This window comes from Rissa tridactyla, chromosome 6, assembly GCF_028500815.1.
Source record: "Rissa tridactyla isolate bRisTri1 chromosome 6, bRisTri1.patW.cur.20221130, whole genome shotgun sequence".
Classification (NCBI taxonomy): Eukaryota; Metazoa; Chordata; class Aves; order Charadriiformes; family Laridae; genus Rissa; species Rissa tridactyla.
Window position 1 is genome coordinate 45,485,131 of NC_071471.1, and position 18,684 is coordinate 45,503,814.

At 40.5% G+C, this 18,684-nt stretch overlaps 1 protein-coding gene across 1 annotated transcript in view; it reads right to left on the reverse strand.

Moving 5' to 3' along the window:
• Nucleotides 1-17,715, reverse strand: part of RET (ret proto-oncogene) — an 89,754-nt gene extending 72,039 nt beyond the window's left edge. The window contains exon 1 of the mRNA XM_054206382.1: nt 17,407-17,715. Coding sequence (XP_054062357.1) covers nt 17,407-17,452 — 46 coding nt within the window. The 5' untranslated portion in view covers nt 17,453-17,715. The remainder of the gene's footprint in view (nt 1-17,406) is intronic.
• Nucleotides 17,716-18,684: the final 969 nt, after the last annotated feature.

Genomic DNA, 18,684 nt, shown 5'->3' on the forward strand with positions numbered 1-18,684 from the left:
ACATTACAGCTACAGCCTTCTCCTTTAATCTTTTCTGACTCATATATATCTGCATGCACCAGGTTGTGTTTGTCCACATAGTTTTCATGGTAATTTGAATATCTCAAAGACCCTGGCCCGAAAATTGCTCTATAAATATCCAGTGCATCAGTTTTACTTATAAAAGTGATTAATTGAAGAGTCTGAGCTGTTACTACCTTGAATAGGAAATAAAATGTCACTCGGCAAGCCATAAATCATGAAAGCTGCCAATAAAAAAATGCCTGAACCATACTACAAGTCAAAAGCATTCAAGCGTACTATCTGAAAAAAACAAGTACATCCTTGCAACAAAAAATATACTGATTAATTGTTTTATTAAACAGCTATAAACTTTTCAGACAATAGCCAACTTTGTGCAAAATATCCTTCCTGGATTTATCATGGATAATAAATTTGTGGATGCAAACATTAAAAGATGTTTTAATTTTAATTTTTTTTTTTTAAGGAAGTGAGTCATAAGGATCGATCCAAGCCCTCTGAAGGCAGCAGAGCCTGTCATAATGTTTGGAAAAAACTTAAACTCTTTTTGGTGGATGGCTATCTTATTTCCTACTAGTTCATTTATTTATTTACTTTTTTTTTCTTAATCATTTAACATACTGGCATCCAAGAAGTTCTTGATTCTCAAGTAACATATTGACTTTGTAAGGAATAAGTGCAAAAAATTAATTAATATAGTAAAATTTACTTGTAATGAAAATACATCTATCCTAACTGAAAGAGGGGAGATTTAGATTAGATACAAGGAAGAAATTCTTCACTGTGAGGGCAGTGAGACACTGGCACAGGTTGCCCAGAGAAGCTGTGGATGCCCCATCCCTGGAGGTGTTCAAGGCCAGGCTGGATGGGGCTTTGAACAGCCTGGTCTAGTGGGAGGTGTCCCTGGCCAGGGCAAAGGGGGTGGAACTGGATGATCCCTTTAAAGTCCCTTCCTACCCAAACCATTCTACGATTCTATAACGAGATTAATTTTGTCAAGCACGCTGTCAATTAGCTTGTAAAGAAATACTGGAAAATGAAAGCAGCCTTGCTGGCATATTGCATTGTTTTCCATAAGGTGTTTGTTAAACAGTGTAGCTATAGTGTGATAATGTTTTTCACTGTAAATCTGTTTATTTCATTAGTGGTTCGTTTCTCTATTTTCAATAAATCTCTTTCGCATGTGGTAGCATAGGAAGAAAAACCACTTTAGTAAGGCAACTCCTACTCCGCTTTACGATAACTGTGGAGGGATGGCATTGAATATTTGCTTTATTTATCTTTGACAGAGCTTATATAGAGAAGTGTATAGCATGTTAAAATGTATGTTCACATTTTAACACACACAAGCTACCATGTTTCTCACTTTTTCACAGTAGGAATGATACACAACTATCATTAACAGAGTTTTTGATACATGGATCTAGCAGTTTTCTAATAAATCAAACAGCCTGATGAAGAAAGATATCTTAAGTTGCATTGTTCTCAGGAAATTAAAACTGGTTCACGGTACGTGATACGTATAAAGAGTTGTGAGTAATTATAATCATAGCCTAGCAAAAACAATCTACTTCATAATTTTTATAGTGTTCGTGACTGTCGTACCTAAATGCTGCCTAAGTAAATTACTTCGATACTCAAAGATTAAGAGTGAATGTAACAGAAGAATCTGGTCTTTGCCCCTGTCTTCAAACAGAGCCTCTCAGAACAGGTGGCTCTCTTTACATTTGTCTTGGACGCAGTGTTTTCTAAGGTTTTTAGGAGTGTTTGGAATGGTTTTGCTCCAGTCTAAAAGCAGCCTTTTCACCACTAAGTTTCCTCACGAGCAAACAGTCTGATCCTGAACTTCCATGTGCTCTATGCTCTAGCTCTTGCAAGATCTTGTTCAAGAAGAATACAGTAAATCAAGGGGTAATGCTTTTGGTCTAGACTGGGCCCTAACCTAGCAGGAATCTTTTCTTGATCCCACCCCCACATCCGCAGTAAACAACATCATTTCCCTGAAGCAGCTAATGACAACAGCAACAATCTGGCTGGCTGTCAAACAAAACAACTAGCTTTTGTGCATCAGAAGCGACCCCAGGTGATGAACAAGGAAGTATGGATGGAACTGTCACATGAAGAGAGCTAGATACAGCTTGTTTCTAAATATATTACCTCTCTGAAATATCTTTCTCTGCCTTGTTATTACATTAGATTTTCTTGCTCCTTTGCTGCAGCTGTCTTTAAAAGGAAAATTTTAAAAAAAGCAAACACAGGTGTTTACTCAAGGATCAATTCACCTGCTGTTCCACTGCTCCACCTGCCCCTGCCGCCTCAGTACCCGGCCCAGCCGTACAGCTGGGATGACTCATCTCCACAGGAGTACATTTTTAAATGATGCATTTTCTGGGGTTTGTTTCTGCAAAAGGACAAGGAAGGATAAAGACCTTTCTTTAATACCACATCACTTATGTACTTTGCATCTCTCTTTTACCTTTTCTGAAGCAGCAGAAGCACAGTGGTTGAATCCTTCAGGCATCTGAATGCCAGGCTAATGTGCAATTCGCCCCTTCGTAATGAAAGGCATCATAATTCAAGGGCATCTGCATCATCCTCCCCCAGATAACAATTTACTGAAGCAGCGAAATGGAAAGAGCTTTCAAAGTTTGTCACAAAATTTCAGATCTGTGTTTGAATGGAGTTGATGGATTTCCAGAAGCCGAGTGGAGTGATCTGCTTTGAATTAGCCATTATCTTTTACATCCCTCCATGTTTCCTGTCATCACAAAAGAAGATGAGTTACCCTTTAACTTACTGTAGAATAGTCTCTGACTACCAGCAAAGGAGTAGTTAATGCTATTGGCAAGGATGATTTAGGAGACAATTTCAAACCTCAGTTAACTATAAAAACAGAAGTCATACTAAAACAGCCTCACTCATCCTGCATACCGAGCACGAGGGAAGCAGGGTTTCGTACCACAACTGTGGGGAGATGTGACAGTATGATGAGAAACAGTAGTTTCTTTTCCCACCACCTTCTCACTCGACAAACAGTCTACTATCCAGCTTTGCTGACAGGAATAGGTGTGAATCAACCGTTGCTAAAACGTTATATATAAAGTATGACATCAGTGCCCAGAACTGTCCTGGCCCAGATCTGACAGGCCTAAGTGTACAAAGAGGAAATCCTCACCTTACACAGATCAATCAGATTAATCCTTACTTACAGATTTCTTATTTAAACAAATCAAGTCACCTGACAGCTGCACACAGACCAGACAAACCTTTAGTATTTGGAACAAAGCTTGATTTTAAATCTATTTTCAAGCATATTTTTAAGCTTCCTATAATGAAAATGTCCATTGTTTCAGAGTTACTTTACAGTCCTCTTTATGTGCCCGAAGAACAGCAGCAAACAAATGCCCTCTAGTCAGTTAAGAGTCAGAAGGTTTTGTTTGCTTTCACTTTTTTTTTTATTCCATTGGCTTGTTATTCTTACACCAATAAATATGTAATATGTACACTTAAGTTTTTTTCCCACACAAAACGAGTCCCCCCCCCCCCCCCCAAAAAAAAAAAAGAAGAGGAGGGGCACCTGTGTGCTCAAAATTGTTTAACAAAAACTTTGTTATGAAATATTGTCACCTACTATAGGGGTTCCCAGAATTTTATATTTCTCTATGTCCTTCAACCCTCATCCTCTTTTTTAGGACAATATGCATGTTTTTAATCAAGGTTTTAATTGCAAGCATTACTGAAATAGTTGTTTAATATGGCTTCTCGGATCTTTACTATGGTTGACAAGCCATCAGTCACATAAAGCTACTGATTCAAGAACCAGTGTTCAAAATGTAACACCTTTTCCCATGGATATTCAGCAGCCACAGGCACGATACGGAAACACTGACATCAAAAGACAGACCACCATTTCTGGATCATGTATTGAACTCAACCATAATTTAAGAAGTACCACTACAGAGAGAGTAAAACCAAATAAAACTGCACATATTTATGTGTGGACTTGACAAGTTTACTCTTAATTTTATAATGAGAAATACAGACTCCTGCAAATGCAAAGAACCTCATATGCACCCAATTCTCCTCCAGCACTTACAAAATGACAGTAACATTATTTAGTAAGATAAAAATCAGCAAAACAGTCCATGTGGCGTATTTAATTTCCAGTATACTCATTTAATGTCAGTCTGCAACCTCCCACTTCATTTATTACCATACCACACCTTGTTATTGAAAAACAACCATAAATATTTAAAATAGAAGAGTCACTGCAAAATTTCTGTGTCTTACTCCGTTGGCAGGACCGCTAGACGGTCTTTGCCAAGGGCTTGAAGACCCTGTTAAATAGTCGCCTAACTCTGGCAGTGATCACGATGCCCATCACCGGCCATTTGTTTCCCACAACAATCCAAATGGGTAACTTGTTTATCCAGACAGCTCTACTAAAACGATCATCATGAGAGCGTTGCCAATGACCACATTTAAATGACTTTTGAAGTCTTCAGTCCTAATGCTTCGTTGAGATAACTGGAGTAATCCCTCCCTTTTTACAGCTTTTATTCCAAAATAATTTGCAAAGTCTGGAAGTTGTCACCAAATTTGGCTTTCGTTACTTGATGTTGGGAAAAGTTACAGTGGCAGAAGGAATGGAAACCAGTCTCAATGTGCTCTCCAGAAGCAAGTATAACATCTTAAAAAGAAAAAACACCGTTATTAATAATAGTGGCAATTTCATTCCTGTCTTAATTATTTTACAGTCTACAGGTTACCCGAAATCTAAAGGAAAAACCAATCTTTACTAAGCGATGCTAGAAAAGACTATGACCCCATTAAATGCACTGGTGAACCATTACATGAAAATCTTGCTCATTCTGCTTTTGACGGTACTTTCTGCATTGACAGTTTCCTGATTTCCCCTGCACTTTAATTTGTTTTCCCTCCTTAAGTAGACCTGACATTAGCAACAGAAAATAAACACGCATTTTTACACCAACTTTGCCGGAATTTCCTTAAGCAAGTAAGATAGGCACAGAAGCCAGAGTCTAGTACCTGAATTAATTCATTACGTATTTTTAGTATCTTCTCTCATCAACAACTTTTTTTTAAGCTCGTTCTTTCTAAGCAGAGGTACATTTGGGGGCTTGGGTCAACCCTAGCTACATATGGGCTTTTAACAAAAAAAGGTACAGGCAAGTCTTGGCACAAAAAACTTCAGTGTTTTTAACAGTTTACGCAATATACTCCGGGATACACGGGTGTATCTGCATTTACCATCTAGTGGTCATAATAAAGTTGCTAAAAGGAAGTATTTGCTGTGAGAAGGGAAAGATGACGTGTTCTGCAGTTTCTTCAAGTCAACTCTGTGACAATAATGCTCCTTGCTATCTTTTTAATTAATGAAAAAATAGTTAAGGCTCAAGGTTTTCATTCTGTTGCCAGACTGGTGGTATTCAGAAGCTATTCAAAAGCTAGATGTGAAAAAAAATAAATATCCCAACAAAACCTTCCTCACAGACAAAAATCACACGTCTTAAAAAAAAAAAAAAAAAAAAAAAATCACGATGCTGTGACAGTGTCTGCAGTCTTTATCAGGATGTTTGGAAAGGTAATCACGAAGCCCAGTGCAATTTCATTTTCAACGGCAGTCTCACACATTTGTAAGTTTCTGTCCAAATGCCAGAAAAGGTGACAGGGTAACGATTCTGCTTTAAATCAAGACTAACTAGGATTGAATTCAGTCCTTGGAAAGGAGGAATAATAGTCTCTTTCTTCTTCATAGTGATTTCCTGCCTCTATCTTGCATTCAGAATGGCACACAACCTATTGTTATGCCATGCTGGCACATACAGAGTAAATGAAAATCTTCTCAGAAGGGGAAATAGGATAACATTATAGGGTTGCACCATATTCCCCCTTAGTTTTATTTTGTAAAACACCTTATCAGTTCCTTCCATGAGACCAGTACTGCCAACCAACAGCAGTTAAATAGCTCATGCCCCAAACCCCATTTTAAATTAGACACATTTAAACGTAAACACTTAATTTTAAAATTATGCAGAATTACAATGAATGCATTATTGCAGTGAAATGTACTAACTGCTAAACAGAACCAACAGTGAAAAAATACAAGCTGCAGGTCTTCAAAGATTAAAATCTAGCAATATACTGCATTGATAAAAGGGAAACTAGAGAAGAATTATCAGCAGCAGAAGTCAAAGACAGATAAATGGTCCTGGCAATTGCAATTTAAGATTCAGGGTGGAAAATATTGACAGAAGGGTTATAATCCCAGCACTGATTTTTTTCCATGGTCTTTCTGCTATCATTAAATTCTCATTTAATAAGAACTTCCTACCAAGCCATAAATCCAGTTTAACTCTTAAGAAAATGGATCCTCAAATCCTGTGTCTGCTTCAACAAACATTGTCACTCCCATGCATTTACTTCTCTGTCTGGAGAAAACAGCACTCCCTCTATTCTTCTGGGTGACAAGGTTAGGCCATACATATATAGACTTTCTCAAGGCCCTAATTGGAAATGCTCAGTGCCAGCATGAAGTCCCCAACTCATTGCCTGGGATTTGAGAACGCTAAGCATAGTATTAGAACTTGATTTTTAAAACGACAAAGACCACCACATATCAAATATATGCCTGGGGATATTCTGGAAACCAGAAACTCCAGAAGCTCATCTTGACATCAAAGGCATCTAGATCCTGTCTATTCAGCTGTTGATGATTAACAATATAAGTATGTTGATATCAACTCTCAAATTGCGTTGACCACAGACTGAAGTTATCATGATCTCTTAAAGAGCCCTGATTGATCAAACACCAGGCATTAACTTCACCAGACGTACAAAGGTTGCATTTGTCCTATTTCTTACACCCTAAGCACAAAACCATAAGATGAAGTCAAAAGTTTCCAACAGAGCTCATCTAACTGACCCAAGGTAAGACCGATTATACATAAGCAACATCAATACATCACTGTCCCATCTGTTCTTAAGATATCCCCAGTGACAGAAATCCCATGGTGACTGCAGACAACTGATTCCTGTAGCTCCCTGCTACCAAAATGCTTCCTGAATCTTACTGGCTATAACATAAGCCCCATGTGTCTTGTTTCCATCATTACTCCACTGTCACCATTACATCCATCTTTATAATACTTCTTCATAAACTGAAAATTTTGAAGTCTCTGCTCTCTGCTTTCTCAGTTGTCTTGTCTTTGCAAATAAATATTGCCAATCATTTCTATTTTTCTTCAAAAACAGCATTTCCTAAACTTCTTGTTATTATCCTTTGCATTCCAAGAAGTATCAAGGTCAAAACTGGATACTGCCAGGCATCATCAGAAAATAGGCCACTGGGACAGATGGACTTTTGCTGTGACTCCATGTGGTAATTCTTCCATTATCACCACTACCAAGGATTAACAGAGGAAGAAAAAAAAAAAAAATCAAACATAAAACCCCCACTTTTGTCAGAGGGATTTTTTAGCAACAGAACATTTTATAACATACAAGTCCTTGTTACCAGTCTCCTTATTACTCTGACACATGTAATACTATATTCAAGATAAACTGAGTTTGAGATTACCAACCTAAAGACTTAAATAATGTGCTTTTCCCTTATTGTCTCCTAGAAGTTGTGCTGTCGACAGACAAATTCTGAAAGGCTACAGTAAAGAGTTGTATAGTTTCTTCTAATTTACTTTCTAAATGTCAGGTACTTAGGATGTCTATGCCATGATGCCAAGATTTCCCATGCAGAGACAAAGAACAGAATTTTTTGATAAAGTGAAAAATATTCACCTAACTGCATGATGCCAGGAGACAAAACTTTAATAAATTATTGTAAAAATTAGAAAAATACAAACAAAAATAGAGTCTGCGGCAGCCAGATTTAAAAAAGAAAAAGGAGGTGTGGGGAGCAAAAAAAGGCAAGAAGTAAAACCTTGAGCTTTCTATTCTTACTTATTTTCTTTAGGCATTTACTGCCCTGAAACTTTTGGTCTAGTTTTCATTAGACTAAAAACTAAGACGACAGAGAGTTAAATGAAGATCCTTTCTCCCAAAATAACAGGCTCGCTTAAATGCCTCGATATGATATAAACCAAGTAATTTTCCTTTTTTACAGAAGTTTTATGGGTGATCTATCACAATCTCTTACGATGATCCTGCTTGTTGTTGAATTCACAGAAACTAAGTTTTAAATATTTGGGTTAGTTTCTCTCTTTCTCTCTCTTTTTTTTTTTTAAATCCAAAAGAATCTGGAAAATGTATGTTATTATCTCTCTCTCTCCAAAAGCCCTTAGCAAAGCAATTTAGGAAAACTCTTCCAATCTTCACAGAGGCAAAAGTTTATCAAAAGCAATAAAAAAAGTTTACAAATAAAAAAGTTTATCAAAGCAATAAAACTGTTTATAATGCTTTCTCATTCAGAGGATGTCGACAATGCTGAATTGAAATGTGCAATAAAATTTATTACAGCCATATTGTTCCCCCCTCATTACTTTAAAACTTGTATGTTCAAATCCAAAATTTAAACACTCACATTGCTTCTTTTTTTTTTTTTTTCATAATAGGGATTGGGATGAGTCATTGCACAGACAGCATCTTCCTCAGTCCTTTTTATTTCAATGACATCCACAGGTTCAACTAGAGAAACCTCTACCTTGCATTGCTCAGAAAGCAGTAACAGGCAATCATAATTTCTTTATATTTGTTTCTGTACTTTTTTCCAAAGACACTGTAACTATCAAAACCCAAATGGGCTACCCAGTACATAACTCACAGTTCAAAAGCAGCACAAGTGATCCAAAGTACCAGAGCACCAGAAATCGTTGCCAAACACCTACACTTCAAGGAAGCACCAAGCCTATAGAAAGGTTTAAGGGCAGATCTCACCTGGGCTAATTCAGACTATGAAGGCTCCTCAGTAAAACTATCCAGTTAAATAAATTTACGTATACACATAACGCACAGAGAACTCTGTTCATGCTGGTCAGTGAAAAGTATCTCAAATATGTATCTTAATCACATTGAGAAAGTGGTCAGGAGCACTGTATGTAATCCTCAGATGACCAAGTAGGACAAAGATATCCCAATTAGCTCTAAACCGCTAGCCTAGATACTGTAAACTAACGCAACATGGAGCTCAGCACAAGCCAACCTCACCTACGCTCCCGAGTAATGAAACGAGCTGCTTCCAAACTAGCCCGATCTTTGTATTCTGCAGGCAGCAGCAGAAGTTTGAGATGTTACACTTACTTGTCACGCGTTACTCTCACAACAGGAAAACCTGCATTTCAGAGACGTGGCAGTTGTTAGCCTAGGTACATGCAAGGAAAGGGGAACTTTACAGCAAAGGGTAGCAAAGAGAAATCTGGCAGCCGAATGTACTGCCACAGTTTTAACTTTGGGAAATTCTACGTGACTCTTTACAGGGCTTGGATTCAGCAGTCCCACTCTAAAATGCTTTGCTGATAGGGGATAAACCTAAGCATGTGCCTAAATACCCAAGTAGTTCAGAGCTGTGAGAAGGCTCTGTTAAAGTGCTTTACGAACTCATGTTCTTAATACTGGAGGTGCCAAAGCAGCACTTCGCTGTTGTTAATAATGAGCATTGGACACTTTCTCCAAAGGTCCTGTCAGAACTTCCCAGTTATCACAGCGCAATTTCACATGACAGTATCAGAACAGCCAATGCCTCTACCAAAATCCACTCTCATTCCCCTACTTACAATTTGAATTTTTAATTATTTTTTTATTCCCTGGAAAATAAACTTCTCCTCCGCTTCCTAGTAAAATCAAAACTTTAAGCCTTTTCCTGATGAGAGTTTTTGAATCCTCTCCATTCCCCTCCCTGTTATTTAGATTTCATGAACAGCACCCTTTTGTCTTACAGTCTGCAGACCACAAAGCAATGGCAATGTAATTCAGAAATATTTTCATATAATATGCCAATGGCTGTTTTTATTCTTTGTAAAAGAAAGCCTGATTGCAGCCCTAGAATACATGCACATTTCAAACTTTCTCCTACTTTAAGATGACTGTCATAAATGTATGTATTAATCATTCTAAACTGGGCATTCACATCCAAATAGACATCATTCATTTAATAATAAAAAAAAAAATTAAATCAGCTGTTTAAAGCCATGGGCTAAATTTCAGTAATCCATAGCTTTTCTTTGACCTTATGCTCCATTTTATTTGTATTAATCCAAATTCTTCCTCCCCTCCCGCCCTGTTCTGTGCAAAACAACAGCAACACTGGTGGTCAGTATCTTCCTCCCAAACACGCAGCAGCAACACAAAGAGCCACTTTCCACGTGATGGGTAATTTCTGAGGCACATAGTGGCAGGGTGTGGTGACCATAACCAAGAGAGAATCAAATCCATTCTCACCAGTATTTTGCAAACCATTCATATTTCTTACATCTTCATTTCTCTCTGCAAATAAATACTTTTCAATGTCTACTTTCAGATAATAGGACATGGAAGGCCACCTTACCAACCAAGGCAAAAAACTCCAGAAGCCAATCAGTGTAGAAGTATCCTCTGAAGGCAGCCAAAGGGAGCTGCTCTGACCAATCTCAAAATCTCCGCTCTTGATGTAAGAAAGGTGTGGAAAAGAACTACCTGCATTTATGCATCTACTCTTCACAAAAACAGAGAAACTTCTCTGTGTCTTCAAGCCACTGTGAGATTTAAGTCTCGCCTCAGCTTTGGAATGGCACTGACAGGACTAATGGATCCTGCTCCAATTCAGTGGCAAAACTAGTCTTTAAGGGGCTTCAGAGATATGTAAAATTCTGGTATACTGATGTCAATATGAGTTTTGCCATTTTTCACGTGAAAAGAACAGATAATGGAATCATCTATATCAAAAGACTTGGTGTCTCTGAATTAGAAGAAAAACCTAGATTTAATTTTATTATCCGAGAGTGAAATTTGTCTCACTTAGAAGAAAGCTATAATGGACACTATAAAAAACATCCATTACAGCAACACAAGCAACTTTGTTATGTCAGTTAAATATAATGTTTAATTAGTTTTCTAAATGCATACACTGAAAAACCATTAGACAACCATTAGGAGTAATATACCCATTTTCTTTTTACGATCACCTGATTTAGTTAGGCAAATTCCTAAAGTAATTCAGTCAGTCAACATTTTTGGCACTCTTATCCCAGTAAAGTTTCCAATTCTCTTTTTTGACCGCAATCACAGCAATTTTCCCTTAAGCTCTAAAGCGCTGATCATCATTTCAGCAGATTTACGGAGCATCTCTTTTAGGTAAAAATGCACCTGGTATGTTTATGGTTCCATTTCAAGATCCAGAAATCTGAAATTATTCAGATATTTTTATGAAGTAATCTTTAAGAAAACAGTTTTCTGTTCCCCTTATGTGGGGGGAAAAAAGACAAAACATCTGAAGAATAAGATGGCACTAGGTATCTTTGTGGTAGTTTTAAAAACAACTGAGCTCCAAGAGGAGCAAAATCCATCTGGCTATTCACAGCTCGGCTGACTTAATATTTTATTAACAAAAACTTTCTTAATAATGTTATTAGCTAGCAACATATCTACATGAAACTTGTCAAAAGGCTCATGATGACTTTGCCAAAACATTGTGGAAGTAGCCAACGTATCTCACTGATGAAGGACAAGATCCCATTGTAAAAATAAAGCCTCTGGACAGATTTTATTCTACAGCTACCTACAGCTTCTCTGATGCTGGTTTTTCTTGATACATCATCACTGTAGAAATTCAGTAAAGTTTTCCAGTGTATTTTCCCCACTGTGGCAGCTCCAGTATGCCCTGGGATGGGGTTTTGTGATATATAATCAACAAGGCATATGCATATGACGTGCAAAGGAGAATGTTATCGATGGTGGTATTTTACAGAAAACTAAAAGACAGTGTGAGACAAAGAACAAATCTGTAGCACAGCTGTTAACTGAACTTGACTCCTGATCTAACCAAACTAATATGCAAACCTCAAATCTATCCTTCTCCTACAGTAATTGCTTTATTTATCCTTGCAATGCTTCAATTGTTTGCTTTCCAAAATGTAACCGAGAGATTTTTTAAAAAAATAGTAATTTAGAGAATAAACAACTCCAAAGTTTCTTTTGAATAATTTGGTGAATTTTTAAGCTCTGCTTCTGCCAAACCAAATGCAAGTAGAAAGTAAGAGTGAAGAGCAGACTCTGCACCAAGAACGTCCCTCAATCCTGAAAGAGCATGCTACTAACATGCACCTTGGTCACGCAGGTATCGGCATCTGTGTTGAAGTTAAGTTTTGCAACATTACTAATACAAATGCATGCACCCAAGAAGCAGTGTCGGGCAGTTTGTCACATTTCAAAACCAAGAGACAATTCCAGTCAACCACCAGCTGGCACCACTCTCAGTTCTGCCAGAGAGCTGAAGGAAGCCAACATAGGAATAAAGCAAACGCTCTCCTCACCGCAGACAGACTCTGAGTGACCTTTACAGAAAAATACTCTCTAGAAAACACTGAGCTCCTATAGTATGGATTTTTTCCAACCCATAGCATATTTGTGTTTGCTAGTTTGCAAACTTGCAAACTATCATGGGGGAGAGAGCAGCCCAGAAGGAGTGGAACTATGAATTCCTGTTTACTGTTAGTTTATCTCCTTAGTATGCATAAAACAGTACAGTTGCCAAATGAGGTACTGAGGAGAGAGCTGCTATTTAGTTTCCCTCAAACCAGTTACCTCAGTTCAAATCCTAAAAAGACTAGAATTAGCACTCTCCTCGTTACCAGCCTCAGCAGCGGTGCCAAGAATGCAAGTACAGCAACAAGCAAACAAATCCTTTCCCTCCTGCCAGGGGCCAAAGTCGGGGAGAGGGGAAGAAACAGAGATTAACAAAATACATGATTTCTCACCAGTTGTGCCTGTTGTTTCAATTAAAAAAAAAAAAAAGGAAAAAAATTAAATACTATAATGTGACATACAGATGAAAAACAATGTGGGCATGCTACTACTGCATGCGCATCTTGTATTCAGGTGCTGAACCAACAGTCATACAAACTGACTGCTTACGTTAATACTACAAGAAATCTTGTCTGTTAATCAAAGCCTAATGAATGAGTTTCTTAGCATTAAAATGCTGGCTTTTTGTAATCTTCATATTAATTTCCTTCATACGGTCTTTATGATAGTAACAGAAGCCACGAATGAAGCCAAAGACCAAGACTCCAACAAACTGACTGACGGAATTAATCAAGCCAGTACTGCATATTGCCCCAACTCACACCCTGAAAAGAAAGGCAGATAGGCAAATACAGGCATCCGAAGAACAGAAGGTAGAGCAAAAATAGCAATGGGAAGTAGAGGGAATTAAATATGACACAAATACGGATCCCATTAGCATGAGTTAAAAAACCCCAACACAGTACATTACTTTTTGTGAAACAGAAAATGCTGTAGGTTATGAACTTCAGCACAAAAGCTTGTTCGTGGAGGAACCAGAAGATGGAGGACCTCGGTATAGGAATAAAGTGAGGAGAGACATTAAGCCTGGAGGGCCGCAGGGCGCCCAGGCACCTTCCCTGGAACTCAGCAGGAGCGCTGGGCAGAGCCCCGTAGTCCATCCTGCGCAAGGGAAGCAGCAGCTTCACTGCGGGAGCAGGGGAGCGGAGGAGGGGGAGCGCGGCCTGGGGAACCGCCAGCATGTAAGGTACTGAATCTCTGAGCAGAGGAAAATAACAAAGTAGGAAAGAACCAAAGTGTCATAATTAATAGTCTTTTTCCCACCAAAAAGAGCAGCAAGGTTTGAAATTTCCTCATAACTTTTAGACCCTCTCCAAATAAGACACATAAGATCTAAGGAAGGGCCTTTCACTTTTCTCCACAGATTCCCTTTGCCTTTGCTCTATAGTCAGTTATAACCTAAACAAAGTAAAATGAAAATCCCGTATTGTCTGACCAGATCACTGCCAAAATGACAGGCACACAAACAAACTTATGTCTGTCTTTAGGCCTGGTCCCTGACTCAAGTCAATGGTCCATGCTCCACCATTTGATGTGATCAGCACTGTTTTGATCTAAAGATGTTAGTGTACGGGTGATCTTGTTTTAGAAGAATCACATAGGTATTCTTTTCCTAGGGAAAACATCCATTTTCTACAACGAAATACAAATATTACGCAAAAATCTAAACTTTGGGGAGAAGAATGTCAATATTGGCACAGTTGGTTTCTAAAGACTGTCCTTGATCTGAAGGCATGAGTTGAGCCAGGAGTCCTTGTAAATTGTAACCAGGCAAAATAAAACATTAACAGTACCCCTAGCAGCATGAAAATACACTATAAGACTCGATCCCACACAGCACTTAAATGAATATCAGAACTAATACATTCATCAGTAGTTTCACATCACAGTCAATAAAATAGAAAAAAGTTTAAACAGCCTGTATTCAAGAGCTCATTTGTTAAAGTCGCATGTTTCCCTTCCGATTTTACAAAATACGCATAGTGTATTGCTTACAAAACTTTATTTTATTCACTGAAAGTAGATTACCTCTTCGAAAGTATTCCCTTTAATAACAAAAATTACTTTCCAGAGAAGACAACCCCACACCAAGCCTTTCCCACAGGCACTCTTTTCTACGCTTAACTGAACAAGGTCCCTCTCTTCTATCAATGAGCTGTCAGAAACAAATCAAAACTCCAGTGCCAAACAGCCATGCAGTGTACAGGTAAACACCCTGAAGCCCTACAATTAATAAGATGTAAAACTTCTGAAAAATATGTGTACACGCTCCATAATAAAAATCTGCATTTCTTTTAATTGATATTGATAAAAGAGACAGAAGTCTTAATTTGAAAAGAAACATTCCTTTTATTTTCTCTGTTTCTAGGCTGCCGCGTGTTAATACCAGTGCCTGCAGGAGACTCGCACAGTGCTTACAGTGCAAAAGCAGCAAGGCTGCAGCCTTTCTGCTTCACAACAAACGGTCCAGTGTGCTTTTCAAAGCCCAACAATACAAAAGAACCAGATCTAATCCTTTCAACTAACAGCACGCTCATCAGATTGATTAATGCGGCTCACTTGGTAAAAAGCAGTCTTATTCCAAGTTAGAGAAAACCTTCGGGTTGGTTGTGAGCATGTTTTAAGAACTAGTGCAGTTTAAAGCTTTCCAAAGCCCCACAGAGTTAGATAAACCAAGGATGCACCAACAGGAGGCGAATGCACGGGCATCACTGGGTGGGAATCCTCTGCAGTGAGGCCTTGCGCAGGTGAGAGACATTCCTTCACAACACCCAGCGAGAGCAAAACGTGGTTGCCACTGAAGAGCCTCTGGCTTTCCCGCAGGATGGAGCCCACTGATGTTTCACTGCATTCCTCCCCCTGCGGGGACTGCAGCATCACACAGAAGACAAACATCCTGTTTCTGAACTGGAACTACACGCACACAGGGATTTTGCTAATACCTCCAAGACATAACAACTCATCTTTACCCCTGTTGTCAACTCAGCCTTTATTACATAAATAGGAATTAGCGTCACACATCTAAACAACGTGAAACAGTGGTCCTCCAGCAACAGACACCCATACAACAGTGCTAATATGCTAGACTTCTTGAAATAACTATGAATACAATTACCCTAAAGTGTGATCCTAAATGCATACAACTTTTCTTCCCCACAGTTTTAATAAAAACGAAGAGGAATCAAGTACTCTGCCTCACCAGTGAAAGCTGAGAGCATAAACAAAATTAATATTTGCAATTATAAGTATAAGCAAGTGGTATAAAAAAAAAAGTCTACTTGGCAGTCTATCCTACTCAAATAAATTAACTCCTATAATATTCCTCCAAGCTATGGACAGATCCAAGAGTTAACAATTTATGATCACATTTAATAACAAAAAGTCTTTCAAACTGATTTCCAGCTGCTTAGGTCTGACGCTTAAAGAAGGGTTTAGATAATCTGCCTCGAGTGGGAAGAACACACAGAGACAACTCCCTTTCCCACCCGTGACTTTCAGACTGAAATTCATATGAAATTATACAACTAGAAGTAAAAATCAAGCAATGGTCCAACTGAAAGGGGGACAATAAAGAAAAACAAGTAATCCCGTACAAGAAAGCAGCTCAGGAGTTCCCGGCACCAGTTAGTTCAGCGCGTGCAATAGCGCAATATTCTGGGGCATCACAGCATGAACAGGAGTAAGTTCATCTGTCCAGCTTAAACTGAAATCACTGAAAATCTTTTTTTGAGCAAATGCATGTGACTCATTTTGGCTAATGAAAACATACCCCTCAAACTGAAGAATTTCAGTAAATTACATTTCTCCTAATTGTGCCAAAAACATTAACGAAAATGGATTTGCCAAAGATAAAAGCAAAGTAAGCATGATAGATCATCCATTAGCAATACAAGTATGGCTAATTCTTCCTGACAGTGAAATGACTTAGGATACAACACATTCTATTTTTTTAAGTAAGTGTTTAGACGGAGCATACTCCATGTATTTTATTCCCAAACATCCTAGGTTTGAGTACCAGCGAGTTTGTATGAACATCAGGCCTTAACAATAACGTACTAGGAAGAGAAAGAATAAGGGCAAATTGAAGTATTTTAGCATACTAAAAAAAAAAAAGAAATAAAAGAGACTTTATAATCTCTGCAAGTTAAAGAGAGTAGTTTAAGATGGTGTGAACTAATACAATTAATTTGAAACGAGAAAAAACAAGTTGCACATTTTACAGAGAATCACAAGTACAGAATTAATATTGTACTTCACTCTCTGTTATACCAACTAGTGAATTACTAGGCTGGTTTGGGGTTTGCTTTTTTTTCATAAATGCGTTTTTGGTGTGCAAGGTGGTACTGCATTCTCAGGCAAACAACAACTTTGATTTCTTCACGTAAACATCAGAAATGCATTGGCAAACAAAGCCATATGGAAGAAAGAGAGATATAATGGATTTTCTGTTTGCTTTAGAAACTTGACATCTATGGATAGCATCATCTAAGTTGTGATGCAGTAACTTTTCGTATTTTGGTCATTTTCATTTATCAATCCAAACCTATTTTAATTTGATGATGCAAAAAGCTCTGTGAGGGCGACAACAGAGAAGGCATAACGTTTTATAAACTTAAAATAGGAATACACTTGAATATTCTTCCCTTTCACATCATAAATTTAAAGAACAAGGAAACTCACATCTGTTCTAACTTAGCCTAAGAGCTTAAAAAGAAGAAAAAAAAAAAAGTATTAGGGTTATTTATATCTTGTTTGCATTTTGGGAGAGGTTTGCGGCACCGGACCCAGCCGCCGGTGGCATCCATCACCTAAGCACAAGAAACTTCCCGCGGGGCCGGGCTTGGCGGTACTTACCCCCGCAGAGAAGGAGAACGCCCGCCGTCCGCCCCGCGGAGGGCATCTTCCCCCGCGCCAGGGCCGCTGCGGCCCCGCCTCGGCCGCCGGCGCTCCGGGCAGCACCGGGCGGGCTGCGGGCCGGTCCCCGCGGGCTCTCAGTCGGGCCGGCCCATGGCCCGCGGCGGCGGCGGCAGCGGGCCGCGATGGGAGGCAGCAAACTGGACAGGGACGGGATGGACCGCGCCGGGATGCCTCCTCGGGATGCCCCTCTGCCGGCTCCTTCCCTCCGTCCTCCCGGGTCCCGCCCCGCCGCCACCGGCCGGGAAAAAGCGCCCTCGTCCCCTCAGCGGTGCCAGCGCCTCCTCGGGTTCTGCGGGGAGAAGCGAAGCCGAAGTCACGGGCGAAGCCGCGCCGCGCCTCGCCTGCCGCCGAGTCCCCCGCGCTGCCCGGGCGGCGGCACCGCCCGGCTCCGGCCAGCCCCCGGCCCCTCCTCCGCGCCCGGACGAGGCCGCCGGTCCGCGATACCCGGGGCCGCCCCCGGCCGCCCCGCACTTGCCGCCCCGCCCGGCAGGCAGCCCCCGCCCCGCCCCGCCCGCGGAGGGGGCGCGGAGACAGCTCCGCCCCGAGCATCCCCCGCCGGCAAGGTGCTGGGGGCCGGGGCGGCTGGCAGCGGCAGCCCAGGGCCGCCCCCCGCGGGGTCCCGGGACAGCGGCCCGCCTCCCCCCGACCCCGCAGGGTGGCAGCGGGGTGCGGGCGGGAGGAGGAGGAAGCTGGGGGGGAGGAAGATACGCGAGCCGCGGAAACACACCAGGTGCGAGACAAAGCAGGGACAGGCGCTGCGGCACCAGGATGTATCCAAGTGGCCGCCTCCACCCCCCGCCCCAAACACATTAAACGTGTTGAATAATTAATCCTTGGGAGAGGAGACAATTTTTGCTTGATGGTAGGAGGATGCTGTAAGAGATGAGCGCTACCTGGCAGACAACCAAAGTAACCCGGAACGCAAGCATCCCGCTCAGCGGCCAAACGCCACTTTTAAACCGCAAGCGGGAAGGGGGGGGGGGGGAAGGTAGAAATGAATCTAAGCAAGCCAAACCAAAAATACACTTTAACATTAGGTCGGGCTCACTAAGAAAAGCGGTCCGAAAAAGCGGCCGCTAAGAAACAGCGCCCAGAGCATTTGGTGCGCCGCTGCCGGACCTGCCCCCGCCGCCGCTCGCCCCTCGCCTTCCCCCGGCCCCAGCCCCAGCAGCCACTCCGGTCCCCACGGCAGCCCCGGGACGGGGCGAGCGCAGC